The sequence below is a fragment of the Harpegnathos saltator genome, unplaced genomic scaffold (genome assembly GCF_003227715.2).
Source record: "Harpegnathos saltator strain DR-91 unplaced genomic scaffold, Hsal_v8.6 scaffold139, whole genome shotgun sequence".
Classification (NCBI taxonomy): Eukaryota; Metazoa; Arthropoda; class Insecta; order Hymenoptera; family Formicidae; genus Harpegnathos; species Harpegnathos saltator.
The window spans coordinates 1,604,883-1,621,427 of record NW_020229916.1 but is presented as its reverse complement, the minus strand read 5'-3'; the positions used below and the strand labels follow the sequence as shown (position 1 = coordinate 1,621,427).

The 16,545-nt window shown below is 36.5% G+C and overlaps 3 protein-coding genes across 7 annotated transcripts; 2 read left to right on the top strand and 1 right to left on the bottom strand.

Annotated features, from left to right (window-relative positions):
* The first annotated feature begins 4,368 nt into the window (after positions 1–4,368).
* On the top strand, positions 4,369–11,781 carry LOC105185284 (ATP-dependent RNA helicase p62). Of its 3 annotated transcripts, none has more exons than XR_003114414.1 (8): positions 4,369–4,451; positions 4,617–4,690; positions 5,847–5,888; positions 6,645–7,613; positions 7,906–8,084; positions 8,190–8,249; positions 8,931–9,139; positions 9,498–9,676. XR_003114414.1 is itself a non-coding variant. In XM_011144657.3 (8 exons), coding segments are annotated over exons 2-8 (1,596 nt in total). In that variant the 5' UTR covers positions 4,370–4,451; positions 4,617–4,688; the 3' UTR covers positions 10,284–11,781. The 3 variants fall into 3 exon arrangements, 2 of the variants coding, with proteins under 2 accessions (XP_011142959.1, XP_011142960.1); XM_011144657.3 differs by lacking the exon at positions 8,931–9,139 and adding an exon at positions 10,189–11,781 and having other exon boundaries at positions 4,370–4,451; positions 9,498–9,746; XM_011144658.3 differs by lacking the exons at positions 5,847–5,888; positions 8,931–9,139 and adding an exon at positions 10,189–11,781 and having other exon boundaries at positions 4,370–4,451; positions 9,498–9,746.
* A 153-nt stretch (positions 11,782–11,934) lies between these two features.
* LOC105185282 (mitochondrial thiamine pyrophosphate carrier) lies at positions 11,935–14,022 on the top strand. The gene is made up of 5 exons (XM_011144655.3): positions 11,935–12,229; positions 12,352–12,484; positions 12,550–12,702; positions 12,853–13,052; positions 13,436–14,022. Exons 1-5 carry the CDS (start codon positions 12,165–12,167, stop codon positions 13,875–13,877), a joined length of 993 nt encoding a protein of 330 aa, XP_011142957.1. The 5' UTR covers positions 11,935–12,164; the 3' UTR covers positions 13,878–14,022.
* Positions 13,421–16,522, bottom strand: LOC105185283 (glyoxylate reductase/hydroxypyruvate reductase). 3 transcript variants are annotated; one of them, XM_025308126.1, is made up of 5 exons: positions 15,883–16,522; positions 15,340–15,660; positions 14,556–15,013; positions 14,196–14,353; positions 13,421–13,517 (listed from the first exon to the last, which is right to left on the bottom strand). In XM_025308126.1, the coding sequence occupies exons 1-4, from the start codon at positions 16,071–16,073 to the stop codon at positions 14,226–14,228; spliced, it is 1,098 nt and encodes a 365-aa protein (XP_025163911.1). In that variant the 5' UTR covers positions 16,074–16,522; the 3' UTR covers positions 13,421–13,517; positions 14,196–14,225. The 3 variants fall into 3 exon arrangements, with proteins under 3 accessions (XP_025163911.1, XP_025163912.1, XP_011142958.1); XM_025308127.1 differs by having other exon boundaries at positions 13,456–13,550; XM_011144656.3 differs by lacking the exon at positions 13,421–13,517 and having other exon boundaries at positions 14,025–14,353; positions 15,883–16,521.
* Positions 16,523–16,545: the final 23 nt, after the last annotated feature.

Sequence of the window (16,545 nt, the reverse complement as noted above, 5' to 3'; positions counted from 1 at the left end):
TAAGGAGAGATAAATTCAAAAATGGAATAAAATATTTTTTCGTTACAAAATCAATGCAAATTTGCGGCATGCAACAATGTAATAATAAAAGTAATAATAAAGTAAATAAATAAAAGTTTTTCTGCGAACTTTGAGTCAGACACCTCACCAATGATGATATTGATGATGTCCTGTTGCATTCAACCAGATCCACCAATGTCTGCCCATGTCCGCTGCCGCTCTCCATGTCGCGCAACATCCATCTTGCAGCTCTGTCCCACGGTGATCGCTACACTTTCCATCACACTTCCGCGACGCGGTCGATACGCGGTATTAGAACGGCGATATTTACATCATTAACGAACGTTTTACTCGTTATCGGTGGAAACTTTTTGCGCGCTGCGAACGGACTCTATAAACTCGATCGGCGAGGAGTAAGAACCGTGTGAAAATTTATTGACTCGTCAACGGATTTTTTACGGTGCTTTTCGCGATTGCGTCTGAAAAATCCGCGAAAATGTGGGATTATCGATATCTACGAGTGAAATATTCGCGACGCGAATGCACGCGAGAAGATTAGACATCAAGAAACCGGTCCCCCTTAGGGAGCGCAAAGAGAGAGGAGCGGGGCAAAGTTTTCACGCATTATAGCTCTGTCACGACGAAGCTTACGTTCGCGATACTTTGGCGAAATGAGAATTTAAGTTTTCTTTATTAGCAACGCGAGTAAAAACGCGTATATTGACAACCGCGGTCGCGATATTCAAAGGCACGCGAGCGAGGATACCTCAAGCTCGGCGTGCGCTGGCGCATTTCTACGCGCATTATACGCTACTCGAGCAATAGGGATTGGTGATGAATGGACAAAAATTTTGCCAAATCAATTTCACAGCCTGTTTTGCAAATAAAAGAAAAGTAGCTAAGGATATCGGCATTTAGGTATGAATATATTTTATACAGACAATTGAATATTGTCAAATAATTAAATCGTTAAGTAATTCTGCGGCCCGCTTGAAAAATAAAAATAAAGCAGCTGATGTCGGTGTCGCGTTTGTACATATGAATATTCTCTTATTCAGATGACTGAACATCAAAAGAGAATCATTCAGTATTTTAAATCTTGTATGTAATGCAGGCTATCGATCAAGTAATCCCCTGATTGTTTCGAGCAATGTATTTTATTCAACGTCACAAATACACAAATGCAAGTATCTATTTGCAATTCGCATTGACTCGAACGATATTTTTTAGTCCCACATCCGTCATGCAGAATTTTGTTTCTCTTTTCATTTTGACTCACCGAAACGACTTGCAGTCAGAGCCACATTCCGCTTCAACTCTGTAACAAAAAATTCACATTTGCTCATCAGATTTGACCAACGAGTGCGGGCGAATAAAAGAGTAGTTTACCCTCTGCGATCATAATTCAAGTCGAGCCGGAAATTATATCCCAGCTCTAGATCGCCAAGTGTCAAACAGAGGACTATAGTAAACTTGTAAACTTACCTTCAAGCCGACTCTGCTTCGCCCGAACCGGATCCTCCAGTGCGGCATCCGCGTCCACCGGATTGCTATTGCTTTCCGCAACAACTGAAACAGAAAAATAATTTTCCCGGTTGATAACCTGCGGTAGAGGGAGAATATCTTTGATCGGGACCAATCGAAAATACGGATATATTTTGATACGGAATTTTTATCTTTATATTTTTGTTCCAACATTGAAAATTTAAATGGGACTTGAAGTTTTCAAGAGAGCTGATGAGGAACAAGTTACAAAGGCAAAGATCGTAAAGAGTTGAACACAGATGTGTAGGAAATTTGTAAACTTTACCTTCCGGCCGACCCTGCTCTGCCCGAACCAGATCCTCCGGTGCGGCATCCGCGTCCGCCGGACTTGCTTCCCGCAACGTCTGGAACAAAAATTTAGCGTTCTTGGTTGGTAAGCTGCGGTAGAGACAAAATGGTTGGTCGGGATGAATGGAGAATATTCGCTACGATTTTTTTTCTTTATTGACATTGAATGTCTAGATAGGAGCTCTTGAAAGAGCTGACGAAAGAAAATGACAATAAGAAGCGGAGACAACAGTTGTGTGCTCTCGAAAATATTCTTTTACGGATGGACATTTAAATTCAGATCCCGTAACAAGAGTAAACAAACTTGAAAGAAGCGCTGACCGAAAACAAAAAAGGTCGCAGTCTAAGAAGCGATATGACGTTGAATATTCTACACAAGACCAATATTCTCACACAGGAATTGGGAATGATTCAGAATGTTTGATTGAGAACATGATGAATTCGAGATCCACGTCCATGGACCGTTATCCGTCTCTGTCTGGATCAATATCTTTTGTATACAACAACGCAATAAATAGATAGACAGACAGAGATTGACGAGAGTAATTGCAAATTCATAAAGTGATGATTACTAGTCGGATGATGACGGATTGTGAATGCCGAGCGCGAAATTCCGACTTCTTATTCCCGGAAAATTCGTCAAACGTACGCTCTCGTTATCGGAGACCTCCCGCGTAATAAATGATTCCACATACCTGGAAACGTGACGTATCGCTGCCGGTGTTCTGCTTCTCGACTGCTGAAGTCCTCCGGATTTCACTCGCTCATGCTTCTAATGCTGATACTCGCGATTCGACCGTGCAGTTAATGAATGAGATGCCGACGCGATGCCGATTGAGTATCTCGAAGACCGACGAGATATATTTCTTTTAATTACACGAGACGAAAGTGACGAGAGTGTCGCACACGGTTGCTGCTGATGGAATGAGGTCGAGTACATGAGGTGCGCGAGTATTATAATACGAAGGGCAAAAAGTGTCGTCGCTCGCGAGCCGATCAACACAATCGGCGCGATGTAAACATTGCGGGCCTCGGCGGCGGTTGAAGCAAGAGAGACTTGCCTTTGAGCGTCTCTTGTTTTCTCGAAGGTTTCGGAACGACGAGGGGAATGCGAGGAGGCCTTTCAACTGTACGCGACATTGATGCACTCTATTTATTGATTACTGAAAATAAAGAAAATTACTCTGTCGAAGCATCGGACATTTGTTAGCTTATGTTAGCTTTATGTTAATTAAAGAGGAATGTATACGATTAGAAAATGTGTTAGCAACTAATTGTACAGAGTGTAAGTTGTTGTGACGCCGTTTTCAGAGAATAATTAAAGGTCATGGTAGCGTTAAAGAATGGAATTTCATCCTATGCGAATTTAGTCGCGCTCTTATTAAATATTAGTCCTGTATAAAATGTCGTATTTAAAAGTATTGTTTCGCATTCACGAGATTTTGTCGTGAATTCTGCTCTCAGATTGGATCGCGGGTGAATACTTTTTAATGCGACGGGGAATAGAACGTGAAAATCTTGTATGCCTCTGAATCCGAAAACGATTAGAAGAAGAAGTGAATATTTTTCAATACGAAAGTTCGCATTTAAAAATTATCGATTGCGATTGAATACAAGGCATATTTGAAACGAATTGAATCCTTGTTAATGCGAAGCATTCACTACTGCCATCTCGCATTTAGCGCGGTGAAATTTAATGGGAATTAATACTTTTTATTTTCCCTTTCTTCGGATCAGAAAGCAGAATTCAGACGTATTCAAAATGTCAATACTTTTTAATATGTTTCAGTTCGACATTTTATACAGGGAGATTATCCGCTGCAGACAATAACTCTTCTACTTTTCATTTAATATTCAATGATGATAAATAACATTTAATTGCATTTGTTTGGCTTTTTTTATTTCGAAAATAAGAAAATATATACCGGGGTGAGATTTTACCCATGACAACATTAACGTGATTTTCTTTGATGCTTTTTTTAAAAGTTCAAATATTTCGTCGACTCGCGGGATATTTATAATCGGAGTCTTGTCACGTTAATTACGTAAATAACACGTGCTCCTCCGAGCGGATCGAATGCTCACCGACGGCCACTGTCAGTGCCACGAGCGAATATCCGGAGCGGACGATGCTGAATTAAAAAACAAGACGAAGTGAACGGGACGCGGACAACGATACATCATGCGTCTCCATACATGTCAAATTGTTTATTATAGAAGAGACTTTGATACGGCAATATATATTCGAAGATTTAACATTTAATACGTACTTTTATTCTTTCTGCTCCTCCCCCCCTCTCCCCCGCTCTTTTTAGACCACCGGGCATAGTCTGGCATAGAGATGGCAACTGTCATTGCAGCACGGACATAAACCGCCTGAAAGTGGATGTAGCATGGACTTCCACCATATGTAGATTTTACCACCGAGACCTGAAAGTGGATGTACTATCATAGTTCCCCTCTCAAAATGGATGCAGATGGCGTCTTTTCCCAGTGCGGAAAGTCGATGTCGCAGAAAATGTCGTATTGGCCGCTCTCAGATTACTCTCTGGTAATACTGTTCGATGCCTGTGAGTCTTCTGTAGTCCTCTACCATTTTTCATGTGATCGTCCATTGGGTAGGTTTGATGTTATACTTTTTTGTAGATATTAACGTACTTTTAATGATAATCGAAATTTTTTGTACTTCTTCACTGTTTCGCAGATTATTTTAACACCATTGTTTCGAGCTGTTTATATTTCCGCGTAATAATAAGATAATTTTCCTAACGGAATATTTGCAGATTTTTCACACACCAAGATTTGTGCACGACGATCATTGTCTTAAATTCTTCGACTAGAACGTATACTTGAACATGTAAGTAGATAGTGCATTATAACATGTTGCATCATACATGCAATAAAGTTAATATATTTATCGCCATATTTGCACCAATTGCACGGAAAATTATGTCGCGTTAAATTATTGACCTGCTACAAAGAGTTTCCGTTACAAAATCTGAAAAACTTGCCACGTGTAACGAAAACGGAAATACCCGAGCGAACGCATTGTTTCCGATATTCATGCATTATTGCTTCCAATAATCTATTTAAAAATTCATGTGCTCTGTAATCAGTAATTACATGCAAAAGTACCTAAATCTACTGAGAAATATTCAAATGACAAATGTTTGATTTAATAATTTTGTTCAGAGTTTGATAAAAACTTATCCATTCAATTTGTTTTTACGTTCAAATTTTCACGAATTAAAATTGTTGTTCACTAACAAAAGAAGAAAGATCGAAACGAAGAAATTGATTTGCTGGAGATTAGAAAATTTGTTGTATCGAAAAGTCATGTTGAATCACATGTGGTATGTTTGTCGATATGTTAGATTTCCTAATTTTAAATATTTACCTTTTATTTACTTAAAAATTTTTTTATCTTTCCATTGGAAGACAATTTTCATTTTCATCATATCTTACGTACAAAAGTGAATAAACTGAGAATATTTTTATCAAAATCTGAAATCTAAAGATTGTTAAATTGAACATATAATGCCTGAACCAAAAGCTAAAGTAGAAGCAAGAAATTTAGCAACATTGTGTATATTGTCTTTAGAGTTCTTGTTGATTATTCCTTTTGGTAATATTAAATTGTAATTTAAAATATAAATGTATTTTGTTTTTTTTTTTGTCAACATGCATGCATGTGAGATCGAGATCAATCATAGAATACAAGTTAGAAAAGAAATTGAAAGAAATTGGAAAAGAAATGGATGGAAATATATTTTAATTCATTTTAAAACTTTCCCAGTAATGAAAAGTTTTGAGAAAAATTGACAGGATTTGGAGATATACATAAAAAATTATTCATAATATTTCGTTATTGTTTGATTAAGTTATAAAATATAAACTAAATTCTATGTTTATTCTATTTTCCAGTACAAATTAATTGTAAATGTTGATAAAAGTTATTCTTATTATTTGAATAATCTGATCATATATCTTATTATGCATGTATTTCATTTAAGGCTTCAAAGACTAGCTGGGATTTTAGGACATACAAAACAAGGGTTAGTATTAATCTAATCCATATAAAAAAGATGTTAATAAGATACAAATAAAATTTTCTTTCTATTAAATCTGACTTGCTCATAGTAGAAATAATATTAGATAGTTATGTTGTGCCATTGAGATTGTTTATGTTCTATAAATAATTAGTGTATCTCATCCTTATCTGTCATTTATTTTATATATACATATAAATTATATTTTATTTATACAAAATTTATTATCTGAAATTTCTGTTTTACTGGAGTACAAAATGAAAAGAAAAGTTTATTGGATGCTCTAAACCAAAATAGATGATATTAAATATAAAATAATAATAACTATAAAATAATATCCTCTCATTTTGGCATGCCTCCATTTGGTATCTCGATGGAGCATGAATGCTTGTGGGAGGTAAAGCAAAGAGGGAACTTGCCTTCGGAATCCACACGATACTGTCTGGAGCCGTTTCTCTAAGTTTCCGACACTGTAGTGTTTAAATACTGTGACATTGTTATTTGTATAATTTGTTTGAATGTGGATTTAGTGAATGTGTGTGGTGTATTTATTTGAGTAATTCTTTACTTTTGTATTTTGCAACAATCTTGGTTGCAACAATATCTGTATTGTGTAACTACTTTTTTTTTTTGGGGAGGGGTGGTTACACTATTACTCTGCATCAATATTCGAAGCAGAGAAAAGAAGAGAGAGAGAGAGAGAGAAGATATAGTCTGATGAGACATTTGCGAACTCATACTTTATCCGTTGTTGCATTGTAGGGTCCACTTGCTAAATACATCTCGTTACAACAATGCTGCTAGTAATGGATATCGTGCAGCAGGACAATGGGCTCGCAATGTTAATGGCGGGGTCGGCAACAATTTGCAAAAGCCCGACTGGCAGTACGAAAATCTAAAACCACTAAAGAAAGACTTCTATAACATACATCCAAATGTACTGGCACGTAGTGCCCAGGAGATTGAATTGTACAGACAGAAGAAGCAGATTACTGTAAAGGGTGACAAAGTTCCCGATCCTATCCAGTACTTTGAGGAGGGTAACTTTCCTGAAAATATTATGAATGCCATGATCAACAAGTTTGGCTTCCAAGAGCCGACTGCGATTCAAGCTCAAGGTTGGCCGATTGCTATGTCTGGGTACAACATGGTAGGCATAGGGCAAACAGGCTCGGGAAAGACTCTAGGTTACATTTTGCCCGCCATTGTGCACATTAACGCTCAAGAACGCTTGAATCATGGTGATGGCCCGATCGCGTTAATTCTCGCCCCGACCAGAGAGCTCGCACAACAGATTCAATCAGTGACGACCGATTTCGGTTCTTTGTCGTATGTGAGAAGCACCTGTATCTTCGGTGGTGCGCCCAGGGGTGGTCAAGCGCGCGATCTACGTCGTGGTGTAGAGATTTGTATTGCTACACCTGGGCGTCTGATCGATTTCCTAGAACAGGGCACGACCAACCTGCGAAGGTGTACGTACTTGGTGCTGGACGAAGCTGATCGTATGCTGGACATGGGCTTCGAGCCTCAAATTCGCAAGATTATCGAGCAAATTAGGCCAGATCGGCAGGTTCTCATGTGGTCTGCCACGTGGCCGAAAGAGGTGCGCACTCTCGCGAAAGAATATCTAAAGAACTATGTTCAACTGAACATTGGGTCGCTGACGTTAGCTGCCAATCATGATATTCTTCAAATTGTCGAAGTCTGCGAGGAATACGAGAAGGAAGCCAAGTAAGAGCATCTAGTAAAGGTTTTACATAGATATTCAGATCGATGTTTGACAAATTGTTTTGATACAATCGACAAAAGTATACGCATACGTAAAATCCAACAAATTTGTTGCGTTGAACGTTTCTATAATATGATGATATAAGTGTATGATAGACTATGATTATATATATATATATACACATACATATTTACCTCTAAGAAGAACTGACAATATCGTTGCTTTAATAACTTTACGTGTATATCTCGAGGTCAAGCTTGTAAGCTTTTGTATGTTTTCGTGTTTAAACTTTAGATTGAAGACTTTACTGGAAAATATCCACGATGCTAACGAGGATAGTAGCAAGATTATAATTTTTGTAGAAACAAAGAAAAAGGTGGAGAGCATTACGAGAAGTATCCGTCGTTTTGGTTGGCCTGCGGTATGCATTCATGGCGACAAGTCGCAACATGAGAGAGATTTTGTCCTTAGAGGTAAAATCATTTTCTTTTTCCACTGTACTTACAAACAGACATGGAAAGCAATGTTTGTCTCGACGATATCGACAAAAGCAACCGAACACTTTTATTTCTTTACAGAATTCAGAAATAAGAAAAGTTCCATTCTTGTTGCAACTGACGTTGCTGCTCGTGGTCTTGGTAAGTAGCATAGTTGCTACATACGTATTTGGTTGCTATATATATATATATATATATATATATATACATTATCTCAATGCGCGGCATTTTATTTGTCTGTTTTACAATTACTTTCGAAAATGCATCAATCTTTGGAAGAACAAGTTTCATTAATGAATATTAATTCTTAGTTTAGTGTTAAGTTAAGGTAAAGCGGCGATGTTTGGTAATGTCACATTTTCTTCGGCTCACTATAAATAATTGTAAAAAATTATTTGCTACGGAAGAGTTTAAGTTATTCAAGGTCAGAATGTTTATTAGACTTTTCGCTACGAAAGAACCTGATCGATTTTGTGTTTTATGGCAGACTACTGTGGTCGCCGCCGTTGATAGCGAGAAAGTTAATATTTTCAAGCTTGATTTGAATTTTTCAGGCGTAAAACAAATAGCAAAAATAGTTAACCGTTTAGCCACTGGAGTACTCCTCTTTTTTATTTATTTATTTTTTTCTCGTAATTCACTTTAATATTATGAAAATTATATGATGAAAATTTTATAATATTTAGTATCGATACTATGCTATCGTAACAATCGCTGATTGTATTTTGTGTCATCTTCTCGCGAAATTACGAGTGCTATAAATGCCTTACGAAGTTGACTTAATGTTGGTTAAAATCATAACATGGTCGTCCTTTGTTTCAGAGGCACATGGTGCACAAATAGCGTTGGGTGTGCGATGAATACGAAGTGAAAAAAAGAAAAGAAAAAAGAAAACGAAAAGAACATTGCTCACTCGTGCTATACACACGCGCAACTCTGTTTCGCGCATAAATGTGCCTCTGTATTAGTCCGTGTTTGGATGCTTGTGATATGACTGAAACACATCGCACTTTACAGGAGATACATTACAGGTAAATACATGATATGTATTTACCACCGCTGTACAGCTATATATTCGCATTGATACATATACATATATTGTTCTTCAAAATTTCTAGATACGTCACAATCAAATATGCAAGCGATCTCAGAGTCAATTAATTACAATAATGATTATGTAACATATAGTTGTATAGTGCTCCCATTTTAAGATTTTGCAAACGCTGTCTTGAATGCTCTTTCACTTTTTCGGTGTTTGAAAATTCGGGTTGATGGGTGTTGTTTTCCTTCGCATCTTTGCATGTGGATCTTTCAAATATTTATCGATTATATGTACAAAAATACATGCGAAAAGATACCCGCCGGATTGTAACTGACCGATTTATTTAGATGTCGACGATGTGAAGTATGTAATCAACTTCGATTATCCATCCTCGTCCGAAGATTATATCCATAGGATCGGCAGAACTGGCCGCTCAGGAAACACGGGGACAAGTTATGCCTTATTCACGCCGCAAAATGCCCGTCAAGCGAGAGATTTGATAAACGTGCTCAAAGAAGCTAAACAAGAGGTCAATCCTCAACTAATTAAATTTGCGATGAACAGTGGTGGCGGCGGTGGCGGATATGGCAACAGGAGTAAGTGTGCTTCACGAGATTACTTATTGCATAAGTATAATACGATTATGTCGGAAATAAATTCATACTTTTAACGTGATGCTGGAGTAAACAGCTATATTGTCTTTTCTGAGGAAAGATATATTGCATTCTAGTAAAATTTATAAGCGTTAATTGACTGTAATAATTAGCTTTGACTTAACCTACTGTCAATTTAATAATTAAACTTTTCATGCTTCGTTTTCATTCACAAAAGGGAAATAAAATTAGAAAAAAGCAAAATTATTAGAGAAAATAGTGCTGGTTAAATCTCGATTAACTTTTATCATAAGTTGATTATGCACAAATGCTTCATGGACAATGTACAGCGTATATAATTTGCCGTAATGTGAAAGCTATGTTATTGAATGTAACTATTACCGATGTTATTGTTACCATAGCTTTTTTCCTTTCTTTTTTTCAGATCGTTGGGGATACGGTAATCGTGGGAGAGAGACTGTTTTCCGCGGTACACATAAGAGATTCGATACTAACAGAATATCCAATTACAATAGATGATCTCACATTTAGACGAATTAGTTCTAAAAGGCGAATAAAGCCTTTATTTACAGTATCAATTTGATGTAATGCCACTCGATATAATCTTCACGTGTCATAATCTACGTTTTTGCACGTTGCAACTGTAGTTGCCCCGCCGTCGTGTAACAGTCGTAACAATTCTCTAATAGTTTACCGAATGACAGCGTGAAGTTACTCGTGCACTCGTTATACGGCCAGCATTGCTACGTGTTTCTCGCGATATAAATGTTATATATTGTCTACGTGCGTTAAGCTACATGAACGCCTTAACACTTACTTGGGTTACTTTTCTTATGACTTTCAACTTTAGACAAGGTATGCGCAAGGTTGAAAATCATCACAAGTAGTCCTAAGTACGATGTTAAGACATATGCTGCCTGATGTATCATTACATATTCATATGACTCGTACGAATGGGAACGTTGCGTATTGCATATTAGCACAAGTGTAAGATGAAAGGACTCGTTATATAGATTGAACAGCTATAAACGAAGTAAAAAGAAGAAGAAAAAAAAGAAGAAGAAGAGAGTGCAATACAATTTGCGAGTGACAAATATAAAATCTTGGTTTGCGCGAGTGCATAGTTGAAAAACGATCCTATATGCGGATAATAAAAGGTAGCTATCGAACAGTCTTGATGTTATGAAGACAATATACGATGTAGAGTCATTTCTGAAAATTTTGCACCCCTATAATTCTGGGCCAGGCATTACATTTTACTGTATTAACCGCGTTTTAGTTTACCATTCCCAAGGAATTTTTGAAATGTTCTTTTTTTATCATTTTTCGTCATCTAGATCGGCTAGATTGATTTCGAATAGTACAAACGTGTTCGCTAAACGGTCATCACTTTCTCCAGTATACTAAAAACCACTTTGTAAAATATGAGCGAACGTAACTTTGCGAGGAATGCCGTTCAGCCGAAGCTTTGATCCGTTGGTAGGGAGACACGAGACGCTAATATTTTTGCAAAACCGATTTTCGCTGAACGCAACCACCGGGTTACGTTGTCTTCCTGGCTGAATTACGTTTTTGTTTAATTAAATCTCGATATTCGTACACAGCGACGCATACGAGATCGGAATTAGTTTCTTGTGGCATATATGCTAGTTCGAGTTGCACAAAATTTATTTATCATTAAGTTTATTTATTGGAGATGAATGAGATAATATATAAAACATGACAGGAGAGCGGTTATAAGAGCTAATTGATCAATTAGTTAGTAGCGGAATCAGTTGCTCCTTTTTGTCTTTAATCAAACAATCAATCGGTTCGAGTAACAAGGGAGAGTATGAATCGCAGATTCTGTGCGTGAATGTCCATGACAAACACCGAATGTAAGTTGTTGTTAATTGAAATCGAATGTTTTCACCCATTTTCTTTTGAGTCTCCTTAATGTTACGCAAAACTAATTAAAATTGAAACAGTCCAAGAACACAATTCAATATCTCCTTGTAAAATAAAAAGTATAATTATATTTGGCTTTGTAGTTTGAATTTTTAATGAACCTTGGAATTGCAAACTTGTGATGCGCAAAGATATCATTTATTTTCGACTTCACAAAACATTCTACTTGCGTACTTGAGTCATCATCAATATTGTGTATGAAAATAATTTTGAAGCTCAAGATATTGAACAGACCTACAACACTCACATTCATTATTGTCCTGTACTCAGCAATTATTTGCCATATTATCGAGTGTCATTGTAGAATTAATATACGATATTTAATGCCTATGCAACAGCAATAGTAATAACAATATTACTACCGTTGACAAGTTGTAATATAAAGATATCTTTGGGTATTAGAAATGATGCTGCTAAGTTAGGTTAGGTTACATTACACTAGGTTAGGGTTGGATGAAGCCAAGCGGGATCAGATACGAGCAGATTGGTGACAAAGGAGCGTTAATTAAGTCTCAGCTGCAAGTATAATTCTAGATTTGTATCTTGCTTACTGTGTAAATTTATAATTTTATTATTTTAAATTTTTCAAATGACTGCGGATTATTTGTCTTGGTCGCGTGATACCGCTCGTGTCGTAAAGGTACCTGTCAATAATGGGGCGTCCACAGAAAGAAACCGAGAAAGATACTGATCACGCGATCGCAGGAGCTGTTAGTGGATTATTAACCAGATTCATCTGTCAACCTCTTGATGTTATAAAGATCAGGTTTCAAGTAAATAATTTTATGTTAAAATATGCTTGTTTTTTTTTTATAACTGATTATCCTTCCTATCACAGTTACAAGTTGAGCCAATTTCGACACACTATAATGGTAAATATAAATCTATCTTTCAAGCTTTTTGGCTAATATTGAGAGAAGAGAGAGTGGCTGCTCTATGGAAAGGACACATACCTGCACAATTACTTTCGATTGTTTATGGAATGACTCAGGTGCAAAATAAAACTTGTACAATAATGTAATTCTATATATCTTTTAATCGATACTACTAACACTCAGTGATTAAATTTCCATATATTTCTTTTTCCTTTCTGTTGCTCTTTATCGTATTACATTCGATCACACGTTATTTACATTTGTAGTTTTATTCATACAATATATTGATGAAAATGCTGGAAATGTCGGAAACTGATAAGTGGAAATATTCATGGAATTTTATTGCTGGTGGTAGCGCTGGAAGTGTGGCGACGATCGTCTCATTTCCTTTTGACACTTTGAGAACCAGATTAGTAGCTCAATCGAGTAATCATCGAGTATATGATGGAGTATTACATTCCTGTCGGTAAGTTATAAAAAATTTGAAACGTTCCATGCTCCTCCTCATAAGTTAATTTCACATAACTTGGACCACTTGTCGTATCGAGAATTCAAATTTCATCTGTCAGACAATATGTCTCATAATATTTATATAAGTAATTCATGATTTTGTATTTCCTCCTGAAGCAAAACATTAAATATATATTTAAACATTAAATGTATGCATGAACAGAAAGTTTAGCACATGAGCCACTGGCACAAAATGTGTTGGCTATCATATCATCAATTATCAAAATTGAAAGTTAAAATATTTTTGCATTTTTTTTTCTTAAATTTAAATTCTTACATTTAAAAATTTCTAATTTGGTTGGATAACACATACCCTTGATGTTTTCTCTGCTCTTTCAGTTCGATTCTCAGACAAGAATCACCTAGAGTCTTTTTTTACGGGTTATCACCGACCTTATTGCAAATCGCTCCACACACTGGTCTGCAATTCATGTTCTACAGTATCTTCACAGATCTATATAAAAAATATTATACTAATGCTAAGACAGATGTCTACAACTCCATAGTATCTGGCGGCGCTGCCGGATTAATAGCAAAAACAGTAGTGTATCCATTTGATCTTGCTAAAAAAAGATTACAGATCCAAGGTTTCCAGCACGGTCGTAAAGGATTCGGTCGGTTTTTCCAGTGCAACGGATTACTAAATTGCTTGATAGTGACCATAAAAAAAGAGGGGTTGCTAGGTATGTTCAAAGGTTTAGTACCGAGTCAAGTGAAAGCAGCCATAGTTACGGCTTTGTATTTTACGTCGTACGAACAAGCTTTATTGTTATTAAGATGATGTAACGTAGCAGTGGCAGTTTCAATGTAATTGTGATTTGTACTGATATTTACGTATACGTGCACAATCGAGCATACATTTTTATTGTTACGATTTGTTAACGAGTGAAAGAGGATTATTACTTTTCGGTAAATTATGAAAGACTGATTTCTATAGCAAATCTATTGTTTATTTAGTTTTAGAAAATAAATCATAATTTATATATATTATTCTCAACTGGGCATATATTAATTGTGTTTTACGTTTATGATTGTGTATCTTGAAGTCCAGGGAAAATATTCGAATGTCTTCACCTCCGACGATGACTACTCCTCTCACCTGTAATTGTGTTAAAACGTCTTTGGCTATCTATAGCTTAAGTTCCGCAGGCATAGCTTCGGGTGTTCCATTTAAAACAGCTAAGATATTATTTGCTGTTATTCTAGACATTTCTTCTCTAGTTTGCATAGCAGCGCTTCCTATATGAGGTAAAACCACTGAAAGCACAAATGCATAAATACGTAAACGTGGAAACTGTTGCATCGCGTAAAGTGTTGAAAACAATAGAGAGACATAAATGTAATGTTTTTCTTTCTAAATATTTTCCCCAAATCTCTTACTGACTGACTCAATATCTATTTCCCGACAAGATACACCGCCTGAATAATCTATTGTCTAACTCTTTATTAATGTACTAACCACAATTATCTAGTTTCAAGAGTTCATTATCTAGTGGTATCGGTTCAGGCGTCGTAACATCCAAACCAGCAGCCGCAATTGTTTCGCTTTTTAAGGCTTCTATCAATGCCGCTTGATCTACTACATCTCCGCGACTTCCATTCACGAAGATTGCTGTACTCTTCATACGTTTGAAAGCTTCGGCGTTAAACATGTGTCTCGTTTCAGGCGTCAGCGCTGTCGTTACTACGACAAAATCACTATCCCGGAGCAATTCGTTCAACTCCACTTTTTCGCCGTGAAATTTCGACGCTTCCGGCTTGACCGTTCTGCTTGTGTACAATAATTTGGCAATATTGAAACTCTTGAGACACTCGCCGACCCGCAGCCCAATCCTACCCAAACCAACAATACCCACAGTCGAGCCCGACAATCCTGGGCCACACATCCACGTTGGAGCCCAAGCTTTCCATTCGCCTCTGCAAAAGTAAAAAATAAAAAGAGAGAGATATTTAATTTATACATCCCAAGTATTATATAGGGAATAATATACATCGAAATGTCGTTTCTTGCTGACCTGCATATTTCTACAAACGGCAAATTTTGAATAAATTTGTCGGAAAATAAAGTTTTTGTCAAAATAATCCGTTTGAAATTATACATAAGGAACAGACTGGTTAGTAGTCTGAATAGATCCAAGGTTTGGTTTTTAGAAAAAATTTTGTCATTAATTATTTATAATTCGAAATGTAGCAGAATTCCGATATTCTTGCTTAGAGAAGATTGATTCAAAATTAGGAAGTACCTGTAAATTGCTCTGTTAGCTTCCAATAATCTCCTTGATGTAGCCAATAAAAGAGCTACAATCAGCTCCGCTGTGGCATCTGTCAGGACATTTGGAGTATAACCGATTTTAATATCCTTTTTCTTTAAAGCATTCAGGTCTAGGTGATCAATGCCTACTGACATAGTCGCTACAACTTGTAATTGAGGACCTGCAGCCTCAAGAACTTCATCATCTATTTTATCCGTCAGGACACAGTATACTCCATTTACTCCATGTATTTTAGACAATAATTCCAGCCGTGGTATTGGTTCAGCTTTCTCCCACAATGTAATCTGACATCTGGACATCAATGGAAAAAACAGATGATTATTTTGTACATAAATTCTAAAAACATGATGAAAAAAAACTTTATTCGCTTTTTATTAAACTTCTTACGATATTTGCTTATTTTGCAATATAAGAAAGTAGTGATATGATGAGACGCAAATTGTTTCATATGAAATATATTTGTCTGCTTGGTGTATGTTGCAAAGAGATGGTCGAATTAAATACAGTACTTACCGTTCACGTAGCATATTTAAACCAGCTGCTGGTATGTCCGGTCTCGTAATCAAAACTTTAGGCTTGCCCATTTTGGCCAAATTCGACATTTGGACTATTGGATAATCGTAAATTGTTGAAATGGTCTTATCTGCGCGAACAAGTGTTTTGCTTTGCTTATGAAAAAAACGCAAAAGCCTCGTGAGTATCATAATTTCGCAACCTTGAGGACGAATTAACCTTACTTGTGATGTTGCGCGATGCTTTCTATTAAGCTAGGCGTATCTTTCGACATTTTATTGATTGCTGAATTAAAAAATCGCAACGTTCTCGACATTTGTCATCCACATGTGTTACGTTGGAATCAGTTTGAATCTATCAATATATTCCATGCGACACTTTTAACGTAACAGATCACTTAGCCAAGACTCAAATCCTTAGCAAGTTGGTAACGATATTTTTCTAAGGATATTTTCTAAGGAATCTGGTTGCATTATTGTTAGATAGTGTCAAGTAAGCAGTTAAAGTAGCAATTTTTCGTACACGCGTAACGCTGTTTGATCAGGCATTCCGTTAATCAACTTTTGGCGGGATTAGACTCGTTACTTTTAATTGGTCTTAAAGATTCCACTATGAGTCACCGCCATCTTTAATGGTAATTCGAGATCGTAGTACGAGTCAACG

What these genes read in the sequence shown, in the direction of transcription:
- LOC105185284 (XM_011144657.3), top strand. An exon ending in TTAGGACATACAAAACAAGG is followed by an intron (nt 5,889 to 6,644) that starts GTTAGTATTAAT and finishes GTTGCATTGTAG; the next exon opens with GGTCCACTTGCTAAATACAT. An exon ending in TGGCGGATATGGCAACAGGA is followed by an intron (nt 9,747 to 10,188) that starts GTAAGTGTGCTT and finishes TCTTTTTTTCAG; the next exon opens with ATCGTTGGGGATACGGTAAT.
- LOC105185282 (XM_011144655.3), top strand. Translation starts at nt 12,165, where the DNA reads ATGAAGCCAAGCGGGATCAGATACGAGCAGATTGGTGACAAAGGAGCG. An exon ending in GCGTTAATTAAGTCTCAGCT is followed by an intron (nt 12,230 to 12,351) that starts GCAAGTATAATT and finishes CGTGTCGTAAAG; the next exon opens with GTACCTGTCAATAATGGGGC. An exon ending in TTGTTTATGGAATGACTCAG is followed by an intron (nt 12,703 to 12,852) that starts GTGCAAAATAAA and finishes TTACATTTGTAG; the next exon opens with TTTTATTCATACAATATATT.
- LOC105185283 (XM_025308126.1), bottom strand. Translation starts at nt 16,073, where the DNA reads ATGATACTCACGAGGCTTTTGCGTTTTTTTCATAAGCAAAGCAAAACA. An exon ending in GCTAACAGAGCAATTTACAG is followed by an intron (nt 15,014 to 15,339) that starts GTACTTCCTAAT and finishes TTACTTTTGCAG; the next exon opens with AGGCGAATGGAAAGCTTGGG. An exon ending in CTTGAAACTAGATAATTGTG is followed by an intron (nt 14,354 to 14,555) that starts GTTAGTACATTA and finishes TTGTGCTTTCAG; the next exon opens with TGGTTTTACCTCATATAGGA.